This window comes from Crassostrea angulata, chromosome 8 (genome assembly GCF_025612915.1).
Source record: "Crassostrea angulata isolate pt1a10 chromosome 8, ASM2561291v2, whole genome shotgun sequence".
Lineage (NCBI taxonomy): Eukaryota > Metazoa > Mollusca > Bivalvia > Ostreida > Ostreidae > Magallana > Magallana angulata.
The window spans coordinates 52,924,234-52,952,197 of NC_069118.1; the positions used below are offsets into that span (position 1 = coordinate 52,924,234).

General features: G+C 36.9%; 2 protein-coding genes and 1 pseudogene across 2 annotated transcripts; 2 read left to right on the top strand and 1 right to left on the bottom strand.

Annotated features, from left to right (window-relative positions):
* Window positions 1-3,036: 3,036 nt before the first annotated feature.
* On the top strand, window positions 3,037-10,625 carry LOC128159765 (uncharacterized). Its single transcript, XM_052822950.1, has 2 exons — window positions 3,037-3,110; window positions 3,495-10,625. Exon 2 carries the CDS (start codon window positions 3,606-3,608, stop codon window positions 9,777-9,779), a length of 6,174 nt encoding a protein of 2,057 aa, XP_052678910.1. The 5' UTR covers window positions 3,037-3,110; window positions 3,495-3,605; the 3' UTR covers window positions 9,780-10,625.
* On the top strand, window positions 10,509-21,251 carry LOC128161098 (helicase ARIP4-like; annotated as a pseudogene).
* Window positions 21,252-24,126: 2,875 nt separating this feature from the next.
* On the bottom strand, window positions 24,127-26,017 carry LOC128159768 (E3 ubiquitin-protein ligase TRIM71-like). The gene is made up of 2 exons (XM_052822956.1): window positions 25,475-26,017; window positions 24,127-25,288 (listed from the first exon to the last, which is right to left on the bottom strand). The coding sequence occupies exons 1-2, from the start codon at window positions 26,015-26,017 to the stop codon at window positions 24,362-24,364; spliced, it is 1,470 nt and encodes a 489-aa protein (XP_052678916.1). The 3' UTR covers window positions 24,127-24,361.
* Between the last annotated feature and the right edge of the window lie 1,947 nt (window positions 26,018-27,964).

The following is a 27,964-nucleotide window of genomic DNA, read 5'->3' on the forward strand; positions in this document are numbered from 1 at the left end:
CATTAAAATTCAATAAAAAATAAACATTTGGCAACTATATTTGCGAAAAACACCCAAAGTAGCCCTTTTTGGTATTTTTTTCTGAAATGCTTGTTTATGTCCCTATATAATATGATAATATAGTAATTATAACGATTATTCAGGGGGCCGTGGCGCCAAGAACGGCATAATTATTGAAGGTTCTAAGACCGGTCACCCCCGGGCAGGACCCCCACCCTCAGGAATCCGGGGTCACCTAATTGTCACAAGTCCTAGTTTAGGCGCCCTGCGCCTTGTTTATGTCCCTATATAATATGATAATATAGTTATTATAACGATTATTCAGGGGGCCGTGGCGCCAAGAACGGCATAATTATTGAAGGTTCTGAGACCGGTCACCCCCGGGCAGGACCTCCGCCCTCAGGAATCCGGGGTCACCTAATTGTCACAAGTCCTAGTTTAGGCGCCCTGCGCCTTGTTTATGTCCCTATATAATATGATAATATAGTAATTATAACGATTATTCAGGGGGCCGTGGCGCCAAGAACGGCATAATTATTGAAGGTTCTGAGACCGGTCACCCCCGGGCAGGACCCCCACCCTCAGGAATCCGGGGTCACCTAATTGTCACAAGTCCTAGTTTAGGCGCCCTGCGCCTTGTTTATGTCCCTATATAATATGATAATATAGTAATTATAACGATTATTCAGGGGGCCGTGGCGCCAAGAACGGCATAATTATTGAAGGTTCTGAGACCGGTCACCCCCGGGCAGGACCCCCACCCTCAGGAATCCGGGGTCACCTAATTGTCACAAGTCCTAGTTTAGGCGCCCTGCGCCTTGTTTATGTCCCTATATAATATGATAATATAGTAATTATAACGATTATTCAGGGGGCCGTGGCGCCAAGAACGGCATAATTATTGAAGGTTCTGAGACCGGTCACCCCCGGGCAGGACCCCCACCCTCAGGAATCCGGGGTCACCTAATTGTCACAAGTCCTAGTTTAGGCGCCCTGCGCCTTGTTTATGTCCCTATATAATATGATAATATAGTTATTATAACGATTATTCAGGGGGCCGTGGCGCCAAGAACGGCATAATTATTGAAGGTTCTGAGACCGGTCACCCCCGGGCAGGACCCCCACCCTCAGGAATCCGGGGTCACCTAATTGTCACAAGTCCTAGTTTAGGCGCCCTGCGCCTTGTTTATGTCCCTATATAATATGATAATATAGTAATTATAACGATTATTCAGGGGGCCGTGGCGCCAAGAACGGCATAATTATTGAAGGTTCTGAGACCGGTCACCCCCGGGCAGGACCCCCACCCTCAGGAATCCGGGGTCACCTAATTGTCACAAGTCCTAGTTTAGGCGCCCTGCGCCTTGTTTATGTCCCTATATAATATGATAATATAGTTATTATAACGATTATTCAGGGGGCCGTGGCGCCAAGAACGGCATAATTATTGAAGGTTCTGAGACCGGTCACCCCCGGGCAGGACCCCCACCCTCAGGAATCCGGGGTCACCTAATTGTCACAAGTCCTAGTTTAGGCGCCCTGCGCCTTGTTTATGTTCCTATATAATATGATAATATAGTTATTATAACGATTATTCAGGGGGCCGTGGCGCCAAGAACGGCATAATTATTGAAGGTTCTGAGACCGGTCACCCCCGGGCAGGACCCCCACCCTCAGGAATCCGGGGTCACCTAATTGTCACAAGTCCTAGTTTAGGCGCCCTGCGCCTATTTACCGAGGGATATTTTCCCGTCGGGATCGAAAAACTAGTCGATAAGCATATTTAGAACGGAGTTAGTGCGTTGAAGTTAGTGCGTGCTAGCTTGACTTTGGTCATATGCAAAGAGTTAAAAAAATTGTGTGTTTATAAGGCATGTCTACGGATGTTCGAGTTAGAATTGTAAGTTAAACACTTTGTTGATCGCGTTAAATATTGTTCAGTACAAAATTTCAGAGTAAGATTTACTACCCTCTTCGAGCTTAACGGACAAATATGAAAGGATCTTGGTTAAATAGTGAGGTGTTTGTAGTTCGAATTTTCTCCACTGAATTACACTGTCAGTTGTAATGGCATTTTAGTTTGGTCGATTTAGTTAATAGTTTGTTTGATAAAAGTCACAATTTTTGGATCTTTTTTTATGGATTAGAGGATTTACATTTATTGTAATAAAATATGATCAGGTAATTTTAATTATGCAGAGGGATTTAGGTTTACCCAGTCACTAAATTTTATTATGTATCATTATGATTATTTCGAAAATAATTATTTGCACTCAATATCACATGTACCAGTATATTGATTTCTGTCACAGCTGACTGACGTGAACATAGCAGAAATGTACATTATTTGTTCTATGATCTGTTGAATTTCTGGTCAAGCATGTTTCCAAGATTTCTAACGTCAACTAAAAGTCAAGTCATATATATTTTTGATCAGAGACCCTCTTATTGCTTAAAGATAATGATATTTTTAAGGGAAAACAATTGATTATTTTTAACCGGTATTATAATATATTATTATATTGTTTTCATTAATTACCATAACTAGAAGAATGTGTGATTGTGTTGTTAGTACTCTGAGGACCTGATTTCCTTTCTCATTTAGATGAAGAATCCCAGGATAGTGAACAAAGTGAAAATGAAGAAGAAATGGATGAAGAAAGTAAAAGTATGCTCTTTTTCATTCATTTTGTAATATGTCTGCTGAAAAGAAATTTATATTACACTTCATACAGGAATAGTAAATCATACTTAGGAAACATGCATACAGATGAAATTTCTGAACTGCCACAATATTTTAATTATTAGTAAATTGAATTCATATATGAATATCCATATTTATTGCAGTAAATCATGTCACTCAAGTACATAAAAAAGATTTTAATGGAAATAAAACAAGTACTTTGAAAATATTTTGTAAAGTTAGAAACAGTTTGGTTTATGGAAAATTATGAATTATGTTCTGGAATCATTCCGGAATTGTTTATTATGTTCAGTTATAATCCGGATTCGGTTCAGAGTTTATAGTAGGACCTCCGCTCCACGAGCGCGATGCACAAATTCACGGAACCACGTTCCATCAGTTTTTGGTGATATAGAGACCCCACAGTGTATGTATTTTTGTATTTTTTATATAACATTTAGAGTTATGAACGGTATATTTCTTTCTTATGCACTTTGACTTGTATAAATTCCATTAAGGTATATTTTACTATTTGAATGGGCTATATGTACTTCGTGCAGTAAACAAACATGTTTTTTATATCTACGATATGTATTGGAGCCTTTACTAGATTTGATGTCAGTTAATTTATATGAAGTTCAGTGCATACTTGTTTACTTTCATGCTTACGGGTTTTTATATATTGTGACAATAAAATGAATAGAGTTAAATTAGATAGACCTTTTTACAGATGTGTAACGGTCTCCCCAACCTATATTATGTAATGACAAGTTCATGCAATTGTGTAATAAGTGATTTGTTTATATTGTAGTATCTACAATTTATTCCTAGTGAATAAATGATGTTTACTAGCTGTCTGTGTTATATCTGAACATGGGACAGCATAGTAGATAACTGGTACTCAGCCTTCACCAATCCTAAGATGTCTACACATGAAAGGGAGAAGGATCAGCAAGGACACTTGGATGATCAAGGAAACATGGAAATGGAGGAGAAAGATCCAAGAACTTCAGGTCGTTTACATGAGAAAACACAGAAAGGACATGAACTATATTTAGAAAATCTCAACAAGCAGAAAAGCAAGTTGGCTAAATTAGAAAAAAGAATTAATTCTGACATTCTTGAATCTACTTCAACATCCGATTCAGCAGTTCTTGTTAAAGTGTGTGATAGGATTGAAGCTAATTTGAAAAATTATGAGAATACATACCATGAGTGTTGTGAATATTTGAATAGACAGAACAATGAAGAAAGTTTCAAAGAACTAGATTTGATGAACAAGTGTTTTACTCCATTTCATGACAATGTTATTCAGTGTTTACAAAAATTGAAACCTTCACAAACAAGGAAGAAAACAGATGAAGAGTCAACGTCAAGTAGATTAAGCATTAAATCTCTTCAGAAATTAGAAGAAGCTAAAACAAAGTTGAAAATAACAGAGAGAGCTATTGAATTAAAGCGTCAAAAGTCCAAACTGATCATTGAAGAAAACTTGAATGTTGCTAAATACAAACAAGCACAAGAAGATTTAGAAAATGAGTTAGAATTGTTGAAGTGTCAGGGAGAACTGGAGCTTGCAGAGTCGAAGGTAAAATTTGAAATGATGGAAGATGAAGGACATGTATGTGATTTGGGGTTACCGAGGATAAACAGTGTCGATAAATCCAGAGAGTATGTAGAAAAAATAACTTTGGGTCCGAAACAAGTAAAACCTGAATCACAGAAAGAAAAACAAGACAGGTATATTGGACAAGCATCTAAGCATATTGTAAACCAGCAACTACCAAGACAAGTTCCTGCTCCAGCAGTGCCGCACTTCGCACAGTCGTCAACTTCAACGCCGCAGCATTCAGTTTCTCAACCTGTGATGGCTATGTATCCTCCGAGACCTATGCAATATCCTGGACAGGCATACATGCCACAATTGATGCAGCCGAGGTATACACCTCAACCGTTACCACCTAGGTTCCCTCCTCAGGTTATGCAACCTAGGTTTACACCAACTTCACAGTCGTACAGACCGCCTCCTATAGCACAACCGCACTTGGATTCTACGTTTACACCGCGGCATCAATATCAACCTATTTCGTCTAGTGTTATTGACAGTGCGGTGACTAGTGATACTATTAACTGTTATTTATTGAAAAAAGACTTAGTTTCACAACGACTTAGAAGATATGATGATGACCCTTCCTCATACAACGTATGGAAAGGGACATTCAAGACTATTGTATCTGAAGCCACCTTAAGTGATTTAGAAGAAATAGACTTGCTGTTACGATGGCTCGGACCTGAATCTACAGTTCAAGTAACCAGTATAAGAAGAGCGAACCCAGATGATGCGAAAATAGCTCTTCAGAAGATATGGGAGAGATTGGATGAACGTTATGGATCCCCCGAATTGATAGAATCAAAACTGCGCATTCAAGTACAGAAATTTCCAGTGATTACCTTACCAAAGGACAAAACACAGTTATATAACCTTGCAGATCTATTGGCAGAAATAGAGTGTCATAAAAACAATGATAGATATGCCATGCTTTTGTCGTATTATGATACCCCAATTGGTGTCAATCCAATCGTGTGCAAGCTGCCTGAAAACTTACAAAACAAATGGAGGGATCGTGCTGTTAAATATAAGATTCAAAACATTGTTCCATATCCACCTTTCCAGGAGTTTGTAAAATTCATTCATGAACTTAGCATATCTTTGAATGACCCAAGCTTTTCATTTGAATCTTCATCACCTGTAGGAATGGATAAACAAAGATTCACGAGGAGACCAGCAACAGTAATGTCAAGAAAAACTGAAGTACAGGAAGAAAAAGAAAACATCAGAAAAGAAATGTGTTCTTTACATCCACATGCAATTTCGCATAATCTTGATGAATGTCAACTCTTCATGAGAAAACCTATGGAAGAACGTCGCAGATATGTAGCAGAAAATAAACTCTGTTTCCGTTGTTTACGTACAAAATTTCATAATAAAAAACACTGCCGAGCTTACATTAAGTGTAAAGAATGTGGCAGCGGCAATCATGTGACTGCTATGCATATAAAGCCTAGAAATCAAGATATTCCTCAATCGGTGCAAGGTGGGGAGAGTGAACCATTCATTGTTGATTCAAAGTGTACTTCTATATGTGATGGTTTCCATGGACGCTCTTGTGCAAAAACAGTGTTAGTCCAAGTGTACCCAGAAAATCGCCCAGAATTATCTGTGACTGTGTATGCAATGTTAGATGGACATTGTAATAGAACATTAGCAACTACAGAGTTAATGGACTCTCTTGGTGTGAAAGGAAACGAATTAATGTATAATTTAATGTCATGTTCTGGACGAGGACAAACTCTTGGTCGTCAAGCTCATGGATTTATTGTACAGTCTCTTGACTCATCGACAGTGTTGAAACTACCAACCCTCATTGAATGTCGAAGTATTCCACAAGACGTCACAGAAATTCCTACACCAGAGATCGCATATCATTATCCGCACCTTCGTTCTATTGCTTCGGAAATTCCGAAATATGATCCAAATCATCAAATTGGACTTCTTATTGGAAGAGATTTAACAGACGCACATTATGTTTATCAGCAGATAACAGGACCAAAAAACCATCCATTTGCTCAGAAGACATGTTTTGGTTGGGTCATCATTGGTGACGTCTGTTTGAATGGTAAACACCTACCTGAAGTCAGTGTGAGGGATCTCAGTGTAACAAGTTTCAAAACTAACATTTTACCAAACGGTCGACCTACAATATTTCAACCATGTGACAAAGACCTTCAAATTCACATCCAGTCAGTAGATGGGGAGCTAGATATATTCAGAAAACACAAAGATGATGAGGAAATTGGCCTCTCGGTCGAAGATCGTGAGTTTATTCATATTATGGAAAATGAAATGAAACTAGAAGAAGGAAACTGGACAGCTCCTCTGCCGTTCAAGAGGGATAAGCCAGCAATACCAAATAACAAAGTTATGGCCCTCAAGAGAGCTATGGTTTTAGATAGCAGTCTTTATAAAAACTATGAGAAAAGACAGCACTTTTTTACATTCATGGAAAAAGTTATTCAGAGTGGCGCTGCAGAAATTGCCCCAGAACTTAAAGCTGGACAAGAAGTGTGGTATCTCCCATTATTCGGAGTTTACCATCCTAAGAAACCAGACCAAATACGTGGAGTCTTTGACTCATCTGCAACGTACAAAGGAACATCACTCAACAGTGTTCTACTTACAGGACCCAATTTGACTAACAACTTAGTTGGTGTTCTGCTGCGTTTCCGAAAAGATTCCATTGCAATATCAGCAGATATTGAACAGATGTTTTACTCATTTCTTGTACGGGAAGACCACAGGGATTATTTACGCTTCATGTGGTACCAGAACAATGATCCAAGTAAGCATCTTGTGGAATATCGCATGCGTGCACATGTTTTTGGAAATTGTCCATCGCCAGCTGTGGCTACCTTTGGATTACGCAAAAGTGTGGAGAATTCGGAGCAAGATATCAAAGACTTTGTGAATAACAACTTCTATGTAGATGACGCCTTAACATCTGTTCCAAATGCTTCGCAAGCGATCGACCTATTGAAAAGAACTCGGACTGCGTTGAAAACCAATGGTAACATCAATCTCCACAAAGTTGCATCAAACAATAAAGAAGTGATGTTAGCTTTCTCCAAAGAAGACCTGAGTAAAGAAATCAAACAACTGGATTTAGAGAAAGACCTTCTTCCTGTACACCATAGTCTTGGTCTATTATGGGATTTGTCAACTGATAGTTTCCTGTTTGATGTCAACTTCCCAGAGAAACCAAACACTAGACGTGGCTACCTGTCTATGTTGCACAGCATATATGATCCTCTGGGATTCATTGGACCACTCGTTATTTGTGGAAAAATCATCCTTCGCGAAATTACAACAAAATGTGATTGGGATGACGATGTCGATAGTTCATATGTACATCGATGGGAATCTTGGAAAAGGTCCATTTCATCACTTCAGAACATTTCCATTCCTCGAATGTATATCACAAAATCTTTGAGCCTTTGTGACCATGTAGAGCTTTATGTATTTTGTGATGCCTCCGAACAAGCAGTGTCAGCAGTGTCATACATCAAAGTTCCAGATGAGATAAGGAGTGAAGTATCCTTTGTGTTTGGCAAAGTAAAATTGGCCCCTTTACATGGACATTCAATGCCAAGATTAGAACTTTGCGCTGCTCTTATGGCAGTTGAAATAGCAGAAACTGTTAAGAGACATTTAAACATTACATTTGTCAACACATGGTTCTATTCCGACAGCAAGATTGTGCTAGGTTACATCAGTAATCATACCAAACGTTTTTACAACTACGTGGCCAATCGTGTGGAACGCATTTTAAGATCATCTAGCCCTTCCCAGTGGAATTATGTAAAATCTGAGGAAAACCCAGCTGATGTAGGAACACGAGGATTAAGTACAGCCGAAGACTTGAGCTGTAAGTGGCTTAAAGGACCTGAATTTCTGCATATCAGCAAAGACCTTGTAAAAGAATACTTTCCACTCGTGAACCCTCATGACGATAAAGAAATCCGCATAAATGCAAACAAGTTAGTGTTGAAGACCGCAGACCTCACAAATCGTTTTGAGAGATTTTCTACATGGAATTCCCTAATATCTGCTGTTACAGTGCTAAAAACAGCTGCTAGAAAATGGAAGCATATGACATTCGATTCTTTAACCATAAAACAAGAAAGTGAACTATTTGTTGCGAAAGAAACACAGAAAACGTTTTTCTTAGAAGAACTCTTGTGTTTACAAGACCAGAAACCATTGCCTCGAGACAGCTCAATAAGGAATCTATGTCCATATTTGGATCAGGACGGTATTATGAGAATAGGAGGCAGATTAAACCTTAGTGTACTTCCAATGGAGCAAAAGAACCCAATTATCCTTCCTAGGAAATCGCATGTTGCAAAATTGATTGTGCTACATTTCCATGAAAAAACAGGTGCTCATCAGGGAAGGCACATTACGGAGGGTGTCATAAGGAATAATGGCTACTGGGTGATCTGTGCAAGGAAACTGATTTCATCAGTGATTCATAAGTGTGTTGTGTGTAAAAGATTACGTGGAAACTTGATGTCTCAGAAAATGGCAGATTTACCATCATCTAGAGTAACTCCAGGACCTCCGTTTAGTGCTGTAGGTGTGGATACCTTTGGCCCCTGGTCGATTGTGACACGTAAAACCAGAGGAGGTGTTGCTGAAAGCAAGCGATGGGCTATTATGTTTACGTGTCTGACGACAAGAGCTGTTCATATCGAGCTGGTGGAATCCATGTCAAGCTCATCATTCATCAATGCATTACGAAGATTTATTGCCCTCCGTGGAAACGTTTGTGAACTGCGATCTGACCGTGGGACAAATTTCATTGGAGCTACCGGAGATCTTAACATAGATGTGATACAAGGTCCAGTAAAGCACTTCATAGACCAGTCAAAGATAAAGTGGATTTTTAATGCCCCTCACTCTTCCCACATGGGAGGAGTGTGGGAAAGGATGATAGGGGTAACACGACGTATCTTAGATGCTCTACTATTAGGACCAAAGGGAAAGAATCTCACTCATGAGGTTCTTAGTACAATGATGGCCGAAGTGACAGCAATCATGAACTCTAGACCGATTACTACGATATCAAGCGATCCAGATATGCCTTTTGTGTTGAGCCCTGCAATACTATTGAATCAGAAAATATCGGGACATTTCTCTACCTGTGTGAATGTTAGCATTCGTGACCTGTATAAGGAACAGTGGAAACAAGTGCAAGTACTTTCCGATTTCTTCTGGAAGCAGTGGAATGATCAATATCTTCATACCTTACAGTCTCGCCGTAAGTGGACCACTGAAACACCAAACCTTAAACCTGGGGATGTTGTGATCGTTAGAGATAAAGATATAGCGCGATGCCAGTGGCCTGTGGGACTTGTGGAGGAAGTTATCCAAAGTGCTGATGAACTTGTGCGAAAAGTCCGCGTACGCCTTATTGTGAATGGGAAACCATGTACTTATATGAGACCTATCAGTGAACTAATTCGCCTCATTGAATAGATGTTTATTGTTGAACATTTACTGTACTCTCATATTCAGTGTTAATGTGACATTGTGAAGAACAATTGAATTAGGCATAAAATGATGATCAATGTTATGACAATCATTCATTTTCACATTTTATGGTGATGTTATCCTGGTCACTGCACCATTTGATTTTGGCTGAAAATTGATAACATGTATATTCTTATGTAAATTGTATTATTTTGTCTTGTCTTAAATTGTTACAATTTTTGATATAAAGGGTAATATTGTGAAAATATTAGGTGGGGAGTGTTCTGGAATCATTCCGGAATTGTTTATTATGTTCAGTTATAATCCGGATTCGGTTCAGAGTTTATAGTAGGACCTCCGCTCCACGAGCGCGATGCACAAATTCACGGAACCACGTTCCATCAGTTTTTGGTGATATAGAGACCCCACAGTGTATGTATTTTTGTATTTTTTATATAACATTTAGAGTTATGAACGGTATATTTCTTTCTTATGCACTTTGACTTGTATAAATTCCATTAAGGTATATTTTACTATTTGAATGGGCTATATGTACTTCGTGCAGTAAACAAACATGTTTTTCATATCTACGATATGTATTGGAGCCTTTACTAGATTTGATGTCAGTTAATTTATATGAAGTTCAGTGCATACTTGTTTACTTTCATGCTTACGGGTTTTTATATATTGTGACAATAAAATGAATAGAGTTAAATTAGATAGACCTTTTTACAGATGTGTAACGGTCTCCCCAACCTATATTATGTAATGACAAGTTCATGCAATTGTGTAATAAGTGATTTGTTTATATTGTAGTATCTACAATTTATTCCTAGTGAATAAATGATGTTTACTAGCTGTCTGTGTTATATCTGAACATGGGACAGCATAAATTAATTTTCAATTTAGTGTATCAGTGTAATGTCAAAAAAAAAAAATATAGACCGAATGATCATGAAATGTCAAGCTACAAGTGAACTCACAAGAGTGATGAATTGTGGGTAATTTATCCAGGTTCATATTCTATGGACGCATGACCTACCACAGGTCAAGACAGAGAATGACCCCAAACCACCAAAGGTCAAGGCCATAGAGGAGCTGACACAGGCGGACAATGAAAACTCCAGCAAAGCCCCGGCTGCACAGCAGACGGGCAGAAAAAGGAAGCGGAAAAGGGGAGGGGATAGAAAGACAAGAAGAAAAAATCCAAGAATTCCAAACCAGTCACTCTCTATCGAAACATCAGGTACAGTCATTTGTGTGTTTATGAATAGTTTGAACTCTATCCCTACCTTTGCACAGCATGGTAATTTCATCTGAAGAATATTTATACAGGTAAATTCTGTTTGAAATGTGTACAACATTGATCATAGCAATTGCACCAAGATCTGTTTATAAGGCTTAAATACTTGTATACAAGTGATGAATTTTTATAATTAATGTGTCCATATAAGAACTGTAAAAGTGGTTATTTATGAGTGTGGGAAATTCACACTAATTATGATAGTTCAATCATTGATCTCTAGAGGTTAGGTCACACATGAATTCCTAGTTGGTGAGTGGACCACGAATTACATGTATAAGTTAGAGATCAATTTGAAGATTTGCAGCAATTCCATTTGGCCCCATTGGATGGATTTAATGAGACTTGATTTAATGAGAGTGTCTTAAGCTTGTGGGCTGAGTTCTGTAACAGTATGTTTCTGTCTGTAGGTGTACATGAGGCCCTGATCAACTTGGGCCCTGACCTCATTTGGTGTGATGAAGGTCATCGCATCAAGAACAGCCAGGCCGGAATCTCATTCCCTCAAGAACATCAAAACAAGGTCAGTGTCAGCTGATGGAAACAACTCTTTCAACATCAAATTACCCCTAGGGGTTAGTAAAAGCGGGGCTTAAAACTCATCTTTGAAATAAATAAGCAAAAACTCTTATACATACATTTGTATAGTTAAGCACATCCCCTGTCCAATTGATATGAAAAAAATGTTAACTTTGATTTTATAAAGTATTATTGTTCTCTTATCAAAGTATTCAGTGGCTACCAAATTAGTGTTAGCATACTGTTAAGGTGATTGTTAACTGGGGAAATTTACACTAGTACAGTCCCTGAAATGTTCTATTTTCCCACTTGAGCAGTAAGTGAACGGTGAGCAAACGCAGAGCACAAACGGAGTTCAAACGCGAGTGGTAAGTGAATGTTGAACCATATGTGAACACAAGATAAAAAATTTATTCGTGGTGCCTCGGGAGTTATCCATATATTGTGTTTCCTCGGTAATCAGGAAAAAATAACAAATAAACTACATGAATGTATTGTTACTAGCCTAGAATAATATTATCTAATTGAACATTAAGTGAACACTGAGCGCAAGGCGAACACCTTGTGAACGGTGAGTGCAAACGGAGTAGAGCGGAGAACGCAAGTGAACGCACTGTGAACATGTGGTGAACGTACGGAAAAATGGGACTTTCTTAGTAGGCCATAATTTTTTATCGGGTGTTTTTCAAGACTTTTTAAAAAAGATTGAGCCTGAAGGTCGAAAAGGAAAAACACACTTTTTTGCCAAAATTTATAAATGTAATACCATCCACCCCCATCTCAAACACAAATATATATCCAGTTAAAATTCTACTGGCGTGCGACCAGTTCTCGCCGAGTACCATTTCTCGCCAGTACATTGTGACGTCATTTTATCAACACATAAAATTATAGACGAAAAATGACGTCACAATGTACTGGCGAGAAATGGTACTCGGCGAGAACTGGTCGCACGCCAGTATATGTTAAAACGTGTTATTATCTCAAATTTTGCTGGATTTTTCAGTGAATATGATGGCCTTGTTAAATTCATTCACCTGACTCCTACACCCCCCCCCTTTTTTTTCAAATTCTTGAAAATTTGGATTGGTCAACCTACTTATACAATTAAAAAGATGACTTGAATAAAGTGTTGTAATTATTTTATTGCAGACGGCGTGTGGTTCTAACTGGTTACCCCCTCCAGAACAATCTGATGGAGTACTGGTGCATGGTGGACTTTGTTCGCCCCAACTACCTCGGCACCAAGACAGAGTTCAGCAACATGTTCGAGCGTCCAATCACCAATGGCCAGTGTCAGGACAGCACGCCCTCTGACGTCAAGCTGATGAGATATTGGGCTCACATACTTCACAGCTTACTGGAGGGCTTTGTACAGAGGTCAGAACTTACTGTGTGGAAATGAAGTTCTTTTTTTCTTTGAGTTTATACAAAAAAATACCAGTAGATTGGCAAAATTAAGGTAAAAATTGTTTTCATATTCCAGGTTAATTATACATACTTGACTGCATCTTTTCTAGCTTACATTCATTTGATTATTTCATACATTTGCAGCTAATTTTTTAGACTTGGGATGGTCCCTTTTCTTGAATATATCTCTATTGAGATTTCAATTTAGCAGGTTTTTATTGAACAGATAGAGGAAATTTTATATACAATTCAAAATTAATGTGTTAGGTTACAAGATCTTGTATTAGATATATGGACAATCATGTAGTTACATGTAAATTTAGCTTAAAATACATGTGTCAATAGTTTGCATACTTACTAGATTATACAATAATTTAACTCAATTACAGGGTAAAAATTCAGACTCACAAAGCTTAGATCTATTTACACCTGTTTCCCATGATCAAAAGAAAGAAAGTGTTCTACATTTATCCCATTCTGGCATTATCTAATAAAAATTCTTTTAGATTGGTTTATATCTGCAATCTGAATTATTCATGGTATTTATGAATAATTCTATTGAAAATAAGTTATGGTTATGTTCTGATATTATCCAACCACATGTGGGAAAAAATATGTAAAACATTTAAACATCATGCAAATGATCCACAAACAGAAACATTCGTCATCGACGATATTTAGACTGAATATGCATTAACAGCATTAGATCTACAATGGTGCTATTCTTTTTTTCCAGACGAGGTCACACTATTCTTCAGCAGGCTCTGTCGCCCAAACTGGAGTTCATTTTCTTAGTGCGCATGTCCCCAATCCAGCGAACTCTGTACAGAGAGTTCATGAACTCCCTCCAGATCCAGAATCTCGGGTCATGGGCGAACACCAACCCCCTCAAGGCCTTCGCTGTGTGCTGCAAGGTAGAGCAGCTACCCGGTAATCATGTTAATGCTATGATGAAATTTTTCTATGATTTTTCTCTTTGAATTATTACAACAATTGATGGCAATTAAAGCTACAGAACTATCCTTTCAAAACCACATGTACAATGATGTTATTGTGCTTTCACCATTTCAGTTGGCATGGTAATCAAGAAGGTTTAGAATTTCTAAGACAAAGCAATGTACATGTAATATGCAAATCAAGGATCATTTAGTAAGAAAATCTCTAAAAAGTTTTCAAGTGATTCTGACTGCATTATGTCTCTGTACAGATATGGAACCATCCTGATATTTTGTACAATCTGATCCAAAAGAAGAAAAGCATCACTGATGACAATGACCTTGACATTGAGACGGAAATGGAACGGGAACAAAAAAGAAGAGGTGAGTCAAGAAGAAGCCCCAGAAGAGCCCCCAGCCAGTTGACCAGTCAACTCCCCATACGAACGTGGGCAGGAAATCAGCTTAGAATGGGTAATTACTTCCTTTCTACGCAGTATGTATGAGTAATTAGGTAACTTCTTTTTTACCGTGAATTTTGTTTTTCATTTTTAAGAATGTGGGCTTTGTCTCTCTGTCCATTCTTCTTAAAAATTAGATCAAGTGTTTAATTTAACCCCATAAATACAGGTATAGAATTCTAGGATTGTTTTATGCTAGGAATTTAAGCACCATGTTGTGGTCCATTTGTATATGAAAATTCACAGAAAACCTCTGACAAGGTGACCTTTTAATACAGGTTCAAATTTTCCTTTATTTAGCAATCAGCTGTCTCATGCATAAATCTCACCATCAATTTAAAGCCGCAAAGTGCCTCTTAAACCTAACTACAGTAAAATTGGTTTTTGTAACTCGATTGAATGTGATGACACCATTCTGCTACTTTTTAGGTCAGTTACCTACTTAAAGAATACACCAGTGGACTCCGGGAGAGCGGGGGAAAGATGGCCATCTTATTCAAAGTCTTGGAGGAATCTCTGGCCATTGGTGACAAAATTCTGGTCTTCAGGTAGGTATACCAAATAATTTCATTTTCTGCAGAGGCTAACTGAAATTACCAAGCTTTTAAATTTGAAGTATATGCTTAAAAAGTCTTATATCTAAGTGAAAAGTAGGAAAAGAGTTTACTGATAAATGCATATACATATATCAATAAAGGTTTGTTTCCCAGTTTGTAAGTTTATTGTATTGTCATGGAAATAAGAAGTACCTAGTCTGATAGATGTTGGAACTCTTTCTTACAGCCAGAGCTTGTTTACATTGGATCTTCTTGAGGAGTTTCTGTCCAAGCGGAAAGTCCCACGTCCAGACATGAATGAGAACTGGTGCAAAAATCAGAGCTACTTCAGTAAGTGCAACGTTACAAGTACCGGTACTTCATTATAGGTTTATTTTTAGGAACCCTGAACAGATTTCTGGGATTTCTATGAACTGTAGGAAATTCAGTCCATATCCCTTTATACACAAATTATGTTCTCCGAACCAAGAATTAAGGTCTTAAATTTGATGTATTTACCTTTAAAATATGGTGAGTGTGATTTTACCAGTGAGGTTGGAGGGAACTTCTGACTTCATAATATATAGATCTGCATGTGTCGTGTCCCATTACAGATTGTTAGATCTTGCATAGCATATTGAAAAGGAGAAGATTAATATGTCTAATTTTAATAAGATTGACTCTAGAGAATCTCAGCATCTTTTGATATCTTGTGAAGTAGGGAATACCAGAATAAAATTTTTTGCAATGGGGATTAAATACATTTTCACTAAAATAATGATTATTTTTCAACCCCTGCTTTGAAGGAGAGGGGGGTATACTGTTTTACTGTTGTGTGCCTGTCTGTCCATAACAAATTGCTGTCACGTTTTTCTCAGGAACTAATCATTGCAGATGCCTGAAATTTTAGCACACTCTTTTTTTTAGTAAATATGATGGGATCTATTTTTGTACCAAACCAACTTCAACTTCCTGTTAAATGTTGATAGCCTAATATTGATATGCACATCAGAGCAGGGGTATTACTAGTGAGCATTGGCTTACATATATCTTGTTCAGGGACCATTATACTTATATCCTGCTTGCTTTGGTTATATCCTAGGACTGGATGGGAGTACATCAGCACAGGAACGGGAAAAACTGATCAATCAGTTCAACTGACCCGAAAATACCAAATCATGGCTCTTCCTTCTCTCTACCAGGTAATACCAGTCACGGTTCAAGGTTTTATTAAACCAGGTATAATGAAGAACCAGGGATAAACAATTTTGATTTATTACATTTACTTTTTACCTGATAAGTTGATAATATATATTTTACCATGATTCTTAAGGTATCTAGGAAAGAATAATTATCTAACAATATTTTAATCTCTCTCTCTCTCACTCTCTCTCTCTCTCTCTGTCTAAAATAAAATTTGCACTTCTGAATTATTATATTTAAAGCATCATAATTATGCATTGTATATCTGCAGAATGTAAGAAATAAAAAAAAAAATATGTGCACATGAAATCTGCTAAAAATTGAGCCACAATGAATATTAATTATATTACTACTATTTATAAAAGAAGTTTTATCCACATCTTTGTTATTTATTCCAGCATGATAATGGAGGCAATTCAAATTCCTGCAATATAATGCATTTTCTCTCTGACAGAGCTGGGTCACTAGGGATCAACCTGGTAGGAGCCAACCGTGTTGTCGTCCTTGATGCCTCGTGGAATCCCTGCCACGACTGTCAGGCCATTTGTCGGGTTTTCCAGCTCGGACAGGTCAAGCCAAATTACATCTACCGCTTGGTGACTGACAACAGCATGGAGAAGAAGATTTACGATCGCCAGGTGTCCAAGCAGGGAATGTCAAGTGAGTGGTTCAAATCATGGAGGCAGAGATGGGGGTTATTAAATCTTTATATAGAAACCTTTTTCTCTTTACGAAATCAGTGTAAAAATAGGCAGTGGGAGGGGACTAAGTCTTGTAGCTTTGGTTAAGTTTAAACTCTTATATTTTGTAATTTTTAAAGTGGTATGGGACACTTCCATGTTGTGAAGTATTGTTTATCGAAATAAACAATAAAATAATGTATGGTTATATAAGTAATTTCTTTCCCATTATTGTCACCTAGCAGTGTAGCGCAGTGGGTCAGAGTGTTTACTATAAATCTGTAGGTCATGAGTTAGAATCCCGCCGCAGGTTTTACAACTTTTACCTCGCCAAATATTTTTATGAACTATTTTTGGGTTAAATATTGTAAAATTTTAAAATTCTAAACTTAAAGTATTTCAGTTATAATGCACTTTTATCCACATCAATATTGACAGATGTCCCATAGCACCTTAAAAGAGGATGATACATTTATTTTGCCATTGGTAGATATTTTCATGACCTATTTACAGTAAGTGTATTAATAAAGTGTTTTTTATATCTGTTTATCTAGATCGTGTCATTGACGAGATGCAGATACAAAATCACCTGACGAAGAGACAGGTGGACAGTCTACTTCATTATGAGGTCAGTAGACACTATTTATAGCCTAGTGCAGAACATCAGGGTTTATTTATGTAATGGATTTAAAAAAAGTTGTTTTCACTTTAAGAAATGACAAAACCGGGTTACATTAAAAAAAATAGAATTAAAGATGTCAGGAAGGTTATTTATAGAATTAAAGAGGTCACTAAGGTTATTTATAAAATTAAAGAGGTCACTAAGGTTATATATAGAATTCAAGAGGTCTGTTAAGTTATTTATAGAGTTAAATTGTCAGATTTATTTACAACATAAGGGTAATAGTTATTTCCAATTTAAATCAAAATAGTAAATATCAATATTATATGATTCTTGATTTATGGATGTACATGTATCTTATGATTGCTATGAATTGTTATGGATATAAAGCTTCCGTATGTTGTACATCAGAGTTAAATTCTTTTTCATAGGACAAAGAACCTGAGTATGCTGACTTTAGTCAGGAAGATTATGAAGACCCCATCATGAACAAACTGCAAACTGAGGGACATTGGCTTACGACGGTAAGAATTATTTTCTATTCATGTTAACTGTGTCACCATCTTGTCAATGTTGATCTTTCTTGATTAAGATAAATTGGCATCAAATAAAGATACACATGTATTAATTTGTTATTTCCATTACATGAATAAATTGTAGAAACCCTTTGAACATGAGTCCTTGCTGATAGATAAGAAAGAACTAAGATTGACAAAGAAGGAGAAAAGACTTGCTCAGCAGAGTTACGTGATGGAGAAACGGCTGAATGTCTCGTACTTAAGACCCTCATACGCAGCTTTCTACCCCAAGGGACAGGAAGGAAACGCTCGACAGATTTAGATTGTGTCTCCACCCTCACAGCCAATCTGGTATGTCTCAGCAGAGATCTCTATGATTCTAGTGATTATCCTATTTGATATCTTTAATTTTCAAAATAGTAATCAATTTACAGTGTCACAAAATTCTGTTTTCTGTCTCAAACAGTTTCTCTCACTTTTATTGTTGCAGGCCGTCCACTACCTACACCTCTCGCCCCGTCGCCAGTGTGAAGCCAATGATCACCACCTCGGTACCCATGCAGCCCAAGGGTGTTGGCAGGGGAGAGAACCGAAACCTACCAATCATCAGCAAAAACAAACCCGGGGTGTCCGTTCATAAAGTTCTCACTACTACAGGTATTTAATGATTAATTTATTAAAATAACAACCCAGGTACTTCATGAATAATTTTAGATTATGGAAGTGTACAATTCAGACTATTAATGGATACCTAGACTGGCAAGCCTGCATACATACTCTATGTATTATAGACCTATATACTGGCTCTGAGGACATTGGCAAAGGCCATGGAAACTGTGATTGTGGGGATGGGGTGGTTTCAATGCTTATTTTTGGTAACCTGTAACTCAACAACATGAATTTGATAAATTTGAATTTTCCAGGGTTGGTGTATTCCCCACTTTATATCCAAGCATGTTCAGGACTCTGAATATCTGTTGGATTATTTTTTCAGATATCATGTTACCTGGTACAGCCACCAGTACACAGTCCACAGCAGGAACCAGCACAAACAAGATTCCCGCTGGAGAGCAGATCTTCATCATCAAAACTCCCAAAGGAGTCTACATCCGAACAAACTCAGGCAAGATCTTTGCAGTGCGAGCCAAGCTTCCTCTGTCTGGGTCGACCACAGCTGTTGCTTCAAGCTCTTCTCCTGTTACCTCAGCAACAAACTCATCCACATCATCAGGATAGTCATATAGCGCTGTCATCACTCATCATTCACGACTATTAAAAGTACAGTTTAAAGTCACAGGAAATGTTTATCTGTAGCTTTTTCTCCTACCACTTCAAAATGGTATGAGATTTTGTGTTTTCAATAAATATTTTATTTTTAGTGTCAACTCATTAACAAAATCTTAAAAAATTAGTTTTCAACAAATATTGATGAAACTACAGTATATTATTTTGTTTTCATTCGGGTTTTGGTAATATTTCAGCCCTGACGACTGCGGATTTTATTGCCTCCTCAGAAGAAGCCTCTGATTCTCAGGGCGAATCTCAGTCCAGTTCCTCCTCATCCAAGGACCAGGACGCCAGTGATATTCTTGCGTCTCTCTATGGACAGGATGCTCCGATCAAGCCCGCAATATCGAGTTCCAACTCCAGCCAGGACAATCCAATCAAACCTGCGATATCTCGAACAGACTCTAGTGCTTCCCTGGCATCACAGTTTGGAAAGTCGGACATGTTGGGTGACATCAGACTAACTGGAAATGCAAAAGTTGGCAGTGATTCTGCGACGGATGAACAGATAGACAAAGTCAGTGACAATTTGGAAAGCATGGACTCCCAACCTGACCTCCCAGTCAGCAAAGAGGAGTTGATTTACCGAAAAAGTACACCCAACAGAAATCCTTCAAAGACAGAGCTTGATACCTTTACAACATCACAAATGGACGATATTTCGAATTTGATTAATTACAGTTCTAATACATCAAACCAGATGAGTAGTGACTCAAATCCGATGGGTGGAAGTTCAATTATGACGAATCATATGCCAGTGGATAGTAATTCAAGTAAATCCAGCCAGTTGAATAACAATTCAAATATGTCACACCATATGAGTGGCAATTCAAATATATCGCACGAGATGAGTGGCAATTCAAATATGTCGCATCAGTCAAGTGAAAATTCAAATATGTCGCAGTAGATGGGTGAAAATTCCAATATGTTACACCAGATGGAGAGTGGTCCTGATATGTCGAATCAAATGGATGGAAATATGAGGTCCCAGTTGGATTACGGTTCCAATATGTCCAACCAGATGGGTGGTAGTTCCAACCACATGAACAGTGGTTCAAATTACATGGGAGGAGGTTCAAATATGTCAAACCACATGGGAGTCTCTTCAATGCCATCTCATATGGGAAACAATTCTAACCTGCCGCCATATCCAATACCTGGAGGAATGGGTCCGTCTCATGTCCCATTCCTATTTCAGAACCAGCTGATGCATCCTCAGGTTGGGGGCTATCCCCCCATGTCTGGGATGGGCTCCATGCCCTACTCTAGTCCTATCACCAGTACACAAAATGCAGTCACTTCTTCTGTTTCCTCCTCTCTAGCTCCAACAAATTGTAACATGCCAATGCCCTCAATGCCTGGAATGCCCTCTATGCCAATGATGGGGTTCCCTTTTGCACCTTACCCCTTTCCTATGCCCCAACCCTACCTGATGCCAGGAATGGACCCCAACTACATGTCCCAACTATCCATGCCTGGTCACTAAAGGTATAACATGCACCACGGCTGCATATTCCAGGCTCAGGACCCATGATGTCCCCTGAATACCCTGGCTCTAAGGATTACATGAATCAGAGCTCCTCAGATTGTCAATCCAATCAAAGCCTGGACATGCGGCATCAAGACAACTCCAACATGTGAACTGCAATAAGGAACTTGTCTAAATAGAACTCCATACTCATCTTTCAAATACAGTTTGAGTGTCATGGAACCAAGGTCATGTGACACAATTTTGTCCTGTTTACCGTCACCATGGCAACAATAGACAACAAGTTGCCCCCCTTTGGAGAAGGGTGACTGACAGTTGCAATAGACCACAGTGATGTGTGTTGGTGTTGTGATGCATGCCATAGTATTAATACATCTTACTGTACTTAGTCTCATTCTTACTCCATAGCAGTGTACTGTGTACTCTATAGCTGTGTACTTATGTACAGGTATGTACATTATTGTCTGAACCTGGTGATATTTTTAAATTGCTTTTTTAAAAGGCATGCATAGTGTAAGAGCTCTTTAAATTTTCATGTCATATTTTTGATGTTTTTATTTGAATAATAAAATATCTAAAGGTACAGATTTTTATTGGTTTATACTTTTTTTCTTTTCTGCCCTGAGAGAGAGAGAGAGAGAGAGAGAGAGAGAGAGAGAGGAGAGAGAGACAAACAGACAGACAGAGAGAGGGAGACAGAAAGAGAAAGAGAGACGGACAGACAGAGAGAGAGACAGACAGACAGACAGAGAGAGAATGCAATGTTACGTGCTGGCTTTACAATCTCTCTAACGAAGTAATGCAATATGCTTTTTATTTTGTACTCTAATATATTATTGTAAGAAATAAGGGAGACAATTTTCCTCCCGAAAAAATTCGCTGTGCAAATACTAAGTATATAAGATTCATTGCCGGCTCGCAAATTTTAAGTATAATGGGACAACTACCGATATTAATGTAGATAGAACTTCATTATATTTAAAATTCCCTCAGCGGTTTAGAATCAATAAATTTTAGAATGTTTCACCAAAAATGTGTTTTCAATGACATGTTAACTTTATAGAATTCTAGAATGAGACAGTTATAACAGCATATATCCTGAAGACATTGAAAACGGTTATGAACGATTCGTGTGTAGGTATGGTAAAACATAGACTAGTCATGAAACTGTGTTATGTAAAAAAAAATTGTATTGATTTTTAACTTCATAGCCAGTATAAAATACCAAAGAATGAATTTATCATTAATATGTGAAATATCTATCTGTTAATCGAATATCTTTAAAAGTTATTAGAAATACATTTATTAAATAATCATAATTTTGTCGACAAGAAAAGTACACAGAAAACCCGCTATTTCTTCAGATATTGAAGATTACCATGGTAACTACTACTCCTTCCAAGTCTGGGTCTCCATGGAGTTCATGATCTAAAGGAAGGTTAGATTTTGATTGATAAAGAATAATCCATACATAATCAACAAAAAGACTGGCTCAGTATTTTGGGAGGAATGTAAAATTATAAACAGTTGACAGGTGTCGCACGACAACCAATACAATAGGTCATCCGATTGACTCAAATGACATTAGCATTTTAGTGTAGGCCCGAAATTACTTTTTCTCAATTGTAAAAATCAATCAGAAGTGAATTTACATTAGAAATTGCATTCTCAATGTTTCTTCTCTTCAAAATGTACTTCTATTTTTTCAAGATATATTTGGCCAGATTATGAACCAAGGCTACCTTAGACTTGAGTTGCAATTAGTGCTTAAATTATTGAAATAACATAAAAAAGAGCTGATAAAAATGCCGCAATATAAAAAAATTCAAATCATTATGTTTTAAATTGGACCCCAAATCTAAGATTATACTTCATGGTTCTGTGACATGGAGTAAACCATAACCAAACACAAGTGTGTTATTAATTTATTTATGCATCATTTATTTCAATTTTTAAATTCATAATAATAAACACATCTTTCAGTATATTCTAAGTTTAATTAATGAAATGACATAAAAAAAGAGCTAATAAAAATGCCTCAATATCAAAAATTTCAAATCATTGTTTTAAATTGGACCCAAATCTAAAGTTATACTTCATATTTCTTTGACATGGAGTAAAACATTACTAAACACAAGTGTGTTATTTATTTATGCATCATTTATTTCATTTTTTAAATTAATATAATAAACACGTACATCTTTCAGTATATTCAAATTTTATCTTAAATCTTAAATATCAGCATGTTTACATTGTTTGGAAATAACAATTTTATTCAAAAATATTTTATCTAAACTACTCAAATATTGTTTTTAAGCGTAAAATATCTCCTGATTATGAGGAAGTCTAAGATTTAATTCAAGGTGAATAGTATTTTGATTGTTAATTTCTTCCTGATATTAAAACTAACGCACTATCACAAATGGCAAATACAAATACCCCAGTTTAAGAAAAAAATTCCTTAAATATGTTTGAATTATCCATAAATAAGTTCATCACTGCTTTATAATCCTAGACCATATCTTCAATCCACACATGTAGAATCAACACAAGTCATCATACAGTTTATTTAGGAAGCATTTATTATATGCAAAATATTCATCTAATAAAATGACAGGTCTCCATACATGTATATATATTTGCATATGCATTGTTCTTTCCCACTGTAAGTCCATAGGGAGGAACTGCAATTATTTTTCTATAATCGCAATTGCTCCGTCTGTATACTATGACGTCATAAAGGTCTGACGTCAAATACTTTTCCATGACGTTATAGATTTAAACCACTATACGATACATCATGTGTTTTTTTTCTCCAACTCCATAAAATTGATGTATTTAATATTAAAACCTGTCTTATAATAACATTATAAAAGATTTACTGTTATAACATATCATTGATTCTGTTAAAAAATCTATGTGAATTAAAATACATTACAGTCTGAATGTTTATTTTTGATGTAATAGCTAACTGTCAAGGTCTAGGCTAATACAGGGCATTTGCGAGTGGTAAAATGCAAATATAAGTAATAAACAACGATTATTTAGTGAACATGGCGTTATGAACAGCAACTGCTCTGCTGGCATATTTTCCATGATGCGCTAGCGCGCATCATGGAATATGCCAACAGAGCAATTGCTATTCATAACGCCATGTTCACTAAATAACGTTGTTTATTTCTTAAATAGTTTTACAATTTTTTGTACAATGTGTACTAAATTCTTAAAAATAAAAATATTTTCATTCATATAGTCCATGCACATATGAATTAAAAGTAAAAACTATAAACAATCAATTTGTTGACACCAAATGCATTCGAAAATTCAGTACTTTGTAATTGGTATTGTGAATAATTATTTACATGTTTCACATATAATCAGTTTGTTGTCAAACAATACATGTATATATACTCAATTGACAATGTAACACATGTACACATACACTACAATGCATAAATGAGCTGCAATGATATAAAACTAAACAGTGTGTTAGGTTATGCATGTACGTGATAATTTTTTTTAATTTAAATGAAATATACGGTACTTTAACAAAGTTTTATTTACACAGGTGTGTGTAATCTATAGACACATTCATGTACTACAGTAGTAAAATATATAGCACATGTTACATGTATTGTATTTTCTTCACTTTACCTGTGTACCACTCAGGCACAAAGAGGTTGTCTCTGGTGTCCACACATAAACTCCATAGAAACCGTAAATGACAGTTGTCAATGTAGCGGAGGAACTGTCCGTCCTGATCCAGGATGTGGATACGCTGGTTGTAACCGTCAGCTGTCAGGATCCGACCCTGGCTGTCTGTTGTGATGCCAAATGGATAGAATGATTCCTTGGTAGTAGAAGGAGGACCAGTGTAGGTAAACCGGAGTTTCCCGGCCTGATTGACCACCACTACTGCACTGGCGTCAGAGTCTGACACACATATATCTAGGTTCCTGTTCTCACTGATGTATTTATATTCACCAGATGAATAGAGAGGTCGTCCTTTGTCATTGTACTGAATACTTTGTTTCTCTGTGGAGCCAGAATAACACACAACTTTTGTTTGTTTATCATCATCACTGTCCATGACAACTAGGAGGTCACCATAGGAGGTACTACAGACACCGAGAGGTCTCCAACCCTGTAGACTGATCACTGTCTGTATCTGTGTATTCTTCACTATGTTCACAGTTCTATCTTTGTAATCAGTATAAACTAGATGCCCACTCCTTGTCACTGCTATGTCGTATGGATAGTTCTCTGACTTGGTTTTGACTGACTTCACTAGTTTCCCACTAAGGTTGTACATTCTTATGATTTTGTCCTGACCACACGTCCACATCTCCTCATCACTCAGACAGGACACACTGTTTAATACTCCATAGTCGGTGTCTATCTGTGTGACGATCCGTGGTACATCAATGAGCGGTCTGTCCGGGGGACAGGACTCAGCACTGGGAGATTCCATGATGAAACCATGTTCTTCTGTTTTGATAGATAATGCTGACAGAGAACCAAACTGTTGATAAAGCTGTTCTTTGTTGATCTTCTGAGGGGTAAAACTTGGTAAGGACACTGTGAGTTTAGGAGGCAATCTTCTGAATTCATCATTCCTGGATTTGTAGGCAGAGACACGGCTGACATCATTGGAGTCCAGTAACGTCTTTAGTTCAGCAATGGATCGTCTGATTTCAGAAATGGTGTGTTCAATTTCATCTTCCTGTTTGTCTAAGACAGCCAAGTGTTTGCTGTCCATTTCCTCCACGTTAGATTTCATGTTTCTAATAATGGTGTTTATTTCTCTGTGCCAGACTTCTCCATGTTTGTCGATTTCTGTTGTCAATTTCTGAGAGTTTTCGTTCAGAGCAGATTTCTGGACATGGATAATGGATAAAATATCTTTATATTTAAGATAAATGGATTTTTCTAGTTCCTGTAAAATTTTTCGAATGATTTCTTTCTTGTTGTCCATGGTTTTAGTTATTTCAATAGATATATGGCCGCTGTGTTCTTCAGAGGAAATACATGTGCCACAAATAGGAATGTCGCATTGTTGACAGTAAAGTTCACATATTTTTGAGGAATGTTTTTGACACTTTGGAGTATATCCTCTCTTTTTAAATGACAGCACTTTGTGTTCTTTGGATAGATCAGAAAGATGGTCCTTCTCACAGGTTTTACACAGATATTTGTTACAAATGACACAGTACATAGGGGGGCCCGGGGTCTCAAAGAGATGACACCGTAACACATCCTGAAGGTTGTTCTTAGGGTCCATGGTAATGGCACTTTTGTCATAAATTCTGAAAAAACCCAACAAACTTATGCATTATTGTAATGTTTTTTATATGTGTTTTTTTTTTCTTTGAAAAAGTATTTCTATTGCATGTAACCTACTTAAAGTTAAAATTGTTTCAAGTTTTCAAAACATTTACAATATGCCCATTGGGCCCAAATGGTCACCCAAGTATAGTATAACCATCTGATATATCATTAATGGTAACTCAACCATTTAATGATAACACAGAATGAGCTGTGTGAAGAGGATATGTTGCTTATCAAACCAGCATGTTTTATCTATATAAGGATTAGAGAAGTAGTTTTAACTTGTATCTATATCTGAAGCGTTTTCTGTTTATAATAACAGGATTCAGAAGGAGGGGGGTGCTCTGCTTTGATTTACTATGTTTTATCAATAATAAATTGTGAACATAAGAATATAATGAACATTTGGCATTGTTTCATATATTGTTATTCTTGCTTAGTATATCTAATCAAGATCTAGATTATGTCAATTCATGAAAGAGTACTGAATGTTTGAATGTACAGAGAGAAGTTATGGTGATCAGCTTTGGTGGAAAGAGTGGAAATAAAGGATGGCTGATTAACGCATTTCCTATAGTATATGAACTTTGAATGGTTTCGGGTGACTACGGTCTACCAAGGTTATTTTTCATGTTAAATATATTATCGCTTTTTTGTTTATGATTTGCAAACTATCGTTTCTGAGCAGTTTATAAATTCAGACTGGCGTGCAACAAATTCTTGCCAAGGATTATATCTTGCCAGTGCATTGGTACGTCATTTTGTTGTATATAATTTTCTGTGCTGATAAAACGTACCAATGCACCAGCAAGAAATGGTAGTCGGCGAGAAGTGGTCATATGCACACCAAAAGACTTTTTGGAACTTCTCATTGGCTTGTCCCTCTGCGCCCTCAAAATACCTTTTACCATGAGGCTATTAAACACCTCGTATACAAATTTATCGATGGTTGACACACGACGACGGGAAAAACTAGATAACCAATAGATCCCCTCACACATTTTCAGGTTACCTAAAATACCATGTGATGTTTTGTAAAATTATTTTACAGCAATATTTAATTGACATAGTTTTATACAATATTTAAAAAAAAGATTAGAATTTAATCAATGACATGAAAATCAATGTTAAATATAGATCTACAAAGTAATGTAAAGTCAATATGATACCAAAATGGCGACATTTCACATGTTTACTCCTCCTAGTACCATTGTCCTGTAGTTACTTGTTTAAAATCACGTGACATGTTTAGAAACAAATGAGATGTATTTCCAAAGCCCCCTACTATTCATTAGAGTTATTTCTATACACGTATTAGCCGCAAAAATAGCTGGGGTGGGGGGATATAGTTACGATTCTAACGCTTGTATTAAAGGTTATATATTGATCATTGTTGACTTCAACCAACAACAAAGCAAATGCGTTAAATGGAATATACTGGGAGAGATAACAATCAATCCTGTACTTGACTCATTATTTCAAGTTGTTCCACTGCATGCTCTGGCTCTTCGAGAATGTCGTCTGCGATTAAAGTGTCAGACAGACCACTCGATAGGCTTTCATCGTTAACACTATTTGCAGGAGAAGTACAAAGGTGTTCGTTCCAAAGGTGAAAAGCTAGGGGTAGGTCTAAAAGTCGTGGTTTAATTCAAGGTGGCCAGAATATATATATATATATATAGATAGATAGATAGATAGATAGATAGATAGATAGATAGATAGATAGATAGATAGATAGATAGATAGATAGATAGATAGATAGATAGATAGATAGATAGATATATATATATATATATATATATATATATATATATATATATATATATATATATATATATATATATATATATATATATATATATACGGTTACCACCTTAGCTGTACCTGAAGTATGTAAAAC

What these genes read in the sequence shown, in the direction of transcription:
- LOC128159765 (XM_052822950.1), top strand. Translation starts at nt 3,606, where the DNA reads ATGTCTACACATGAAAGGGAGAAGGATCAGCAAGGACACTTGGATGAT.
- LOC128159768 (XM_052822956.1), bottom strand. Translation starts at nt 26,017, where the DNA reads ATGGACCCTAAGAACAACCTTCAGGATGTGTTACGGTGTCATCTCTTT. An exon ending in TGGACAGCAAACACTTGGCT is followed by an intron (nt 25,289 to 25,474) that starts GTCTTAGACAAA and finishes TTTACCCCTCAG; the next exon opens with AAGATCAACAAAGAACAGCT.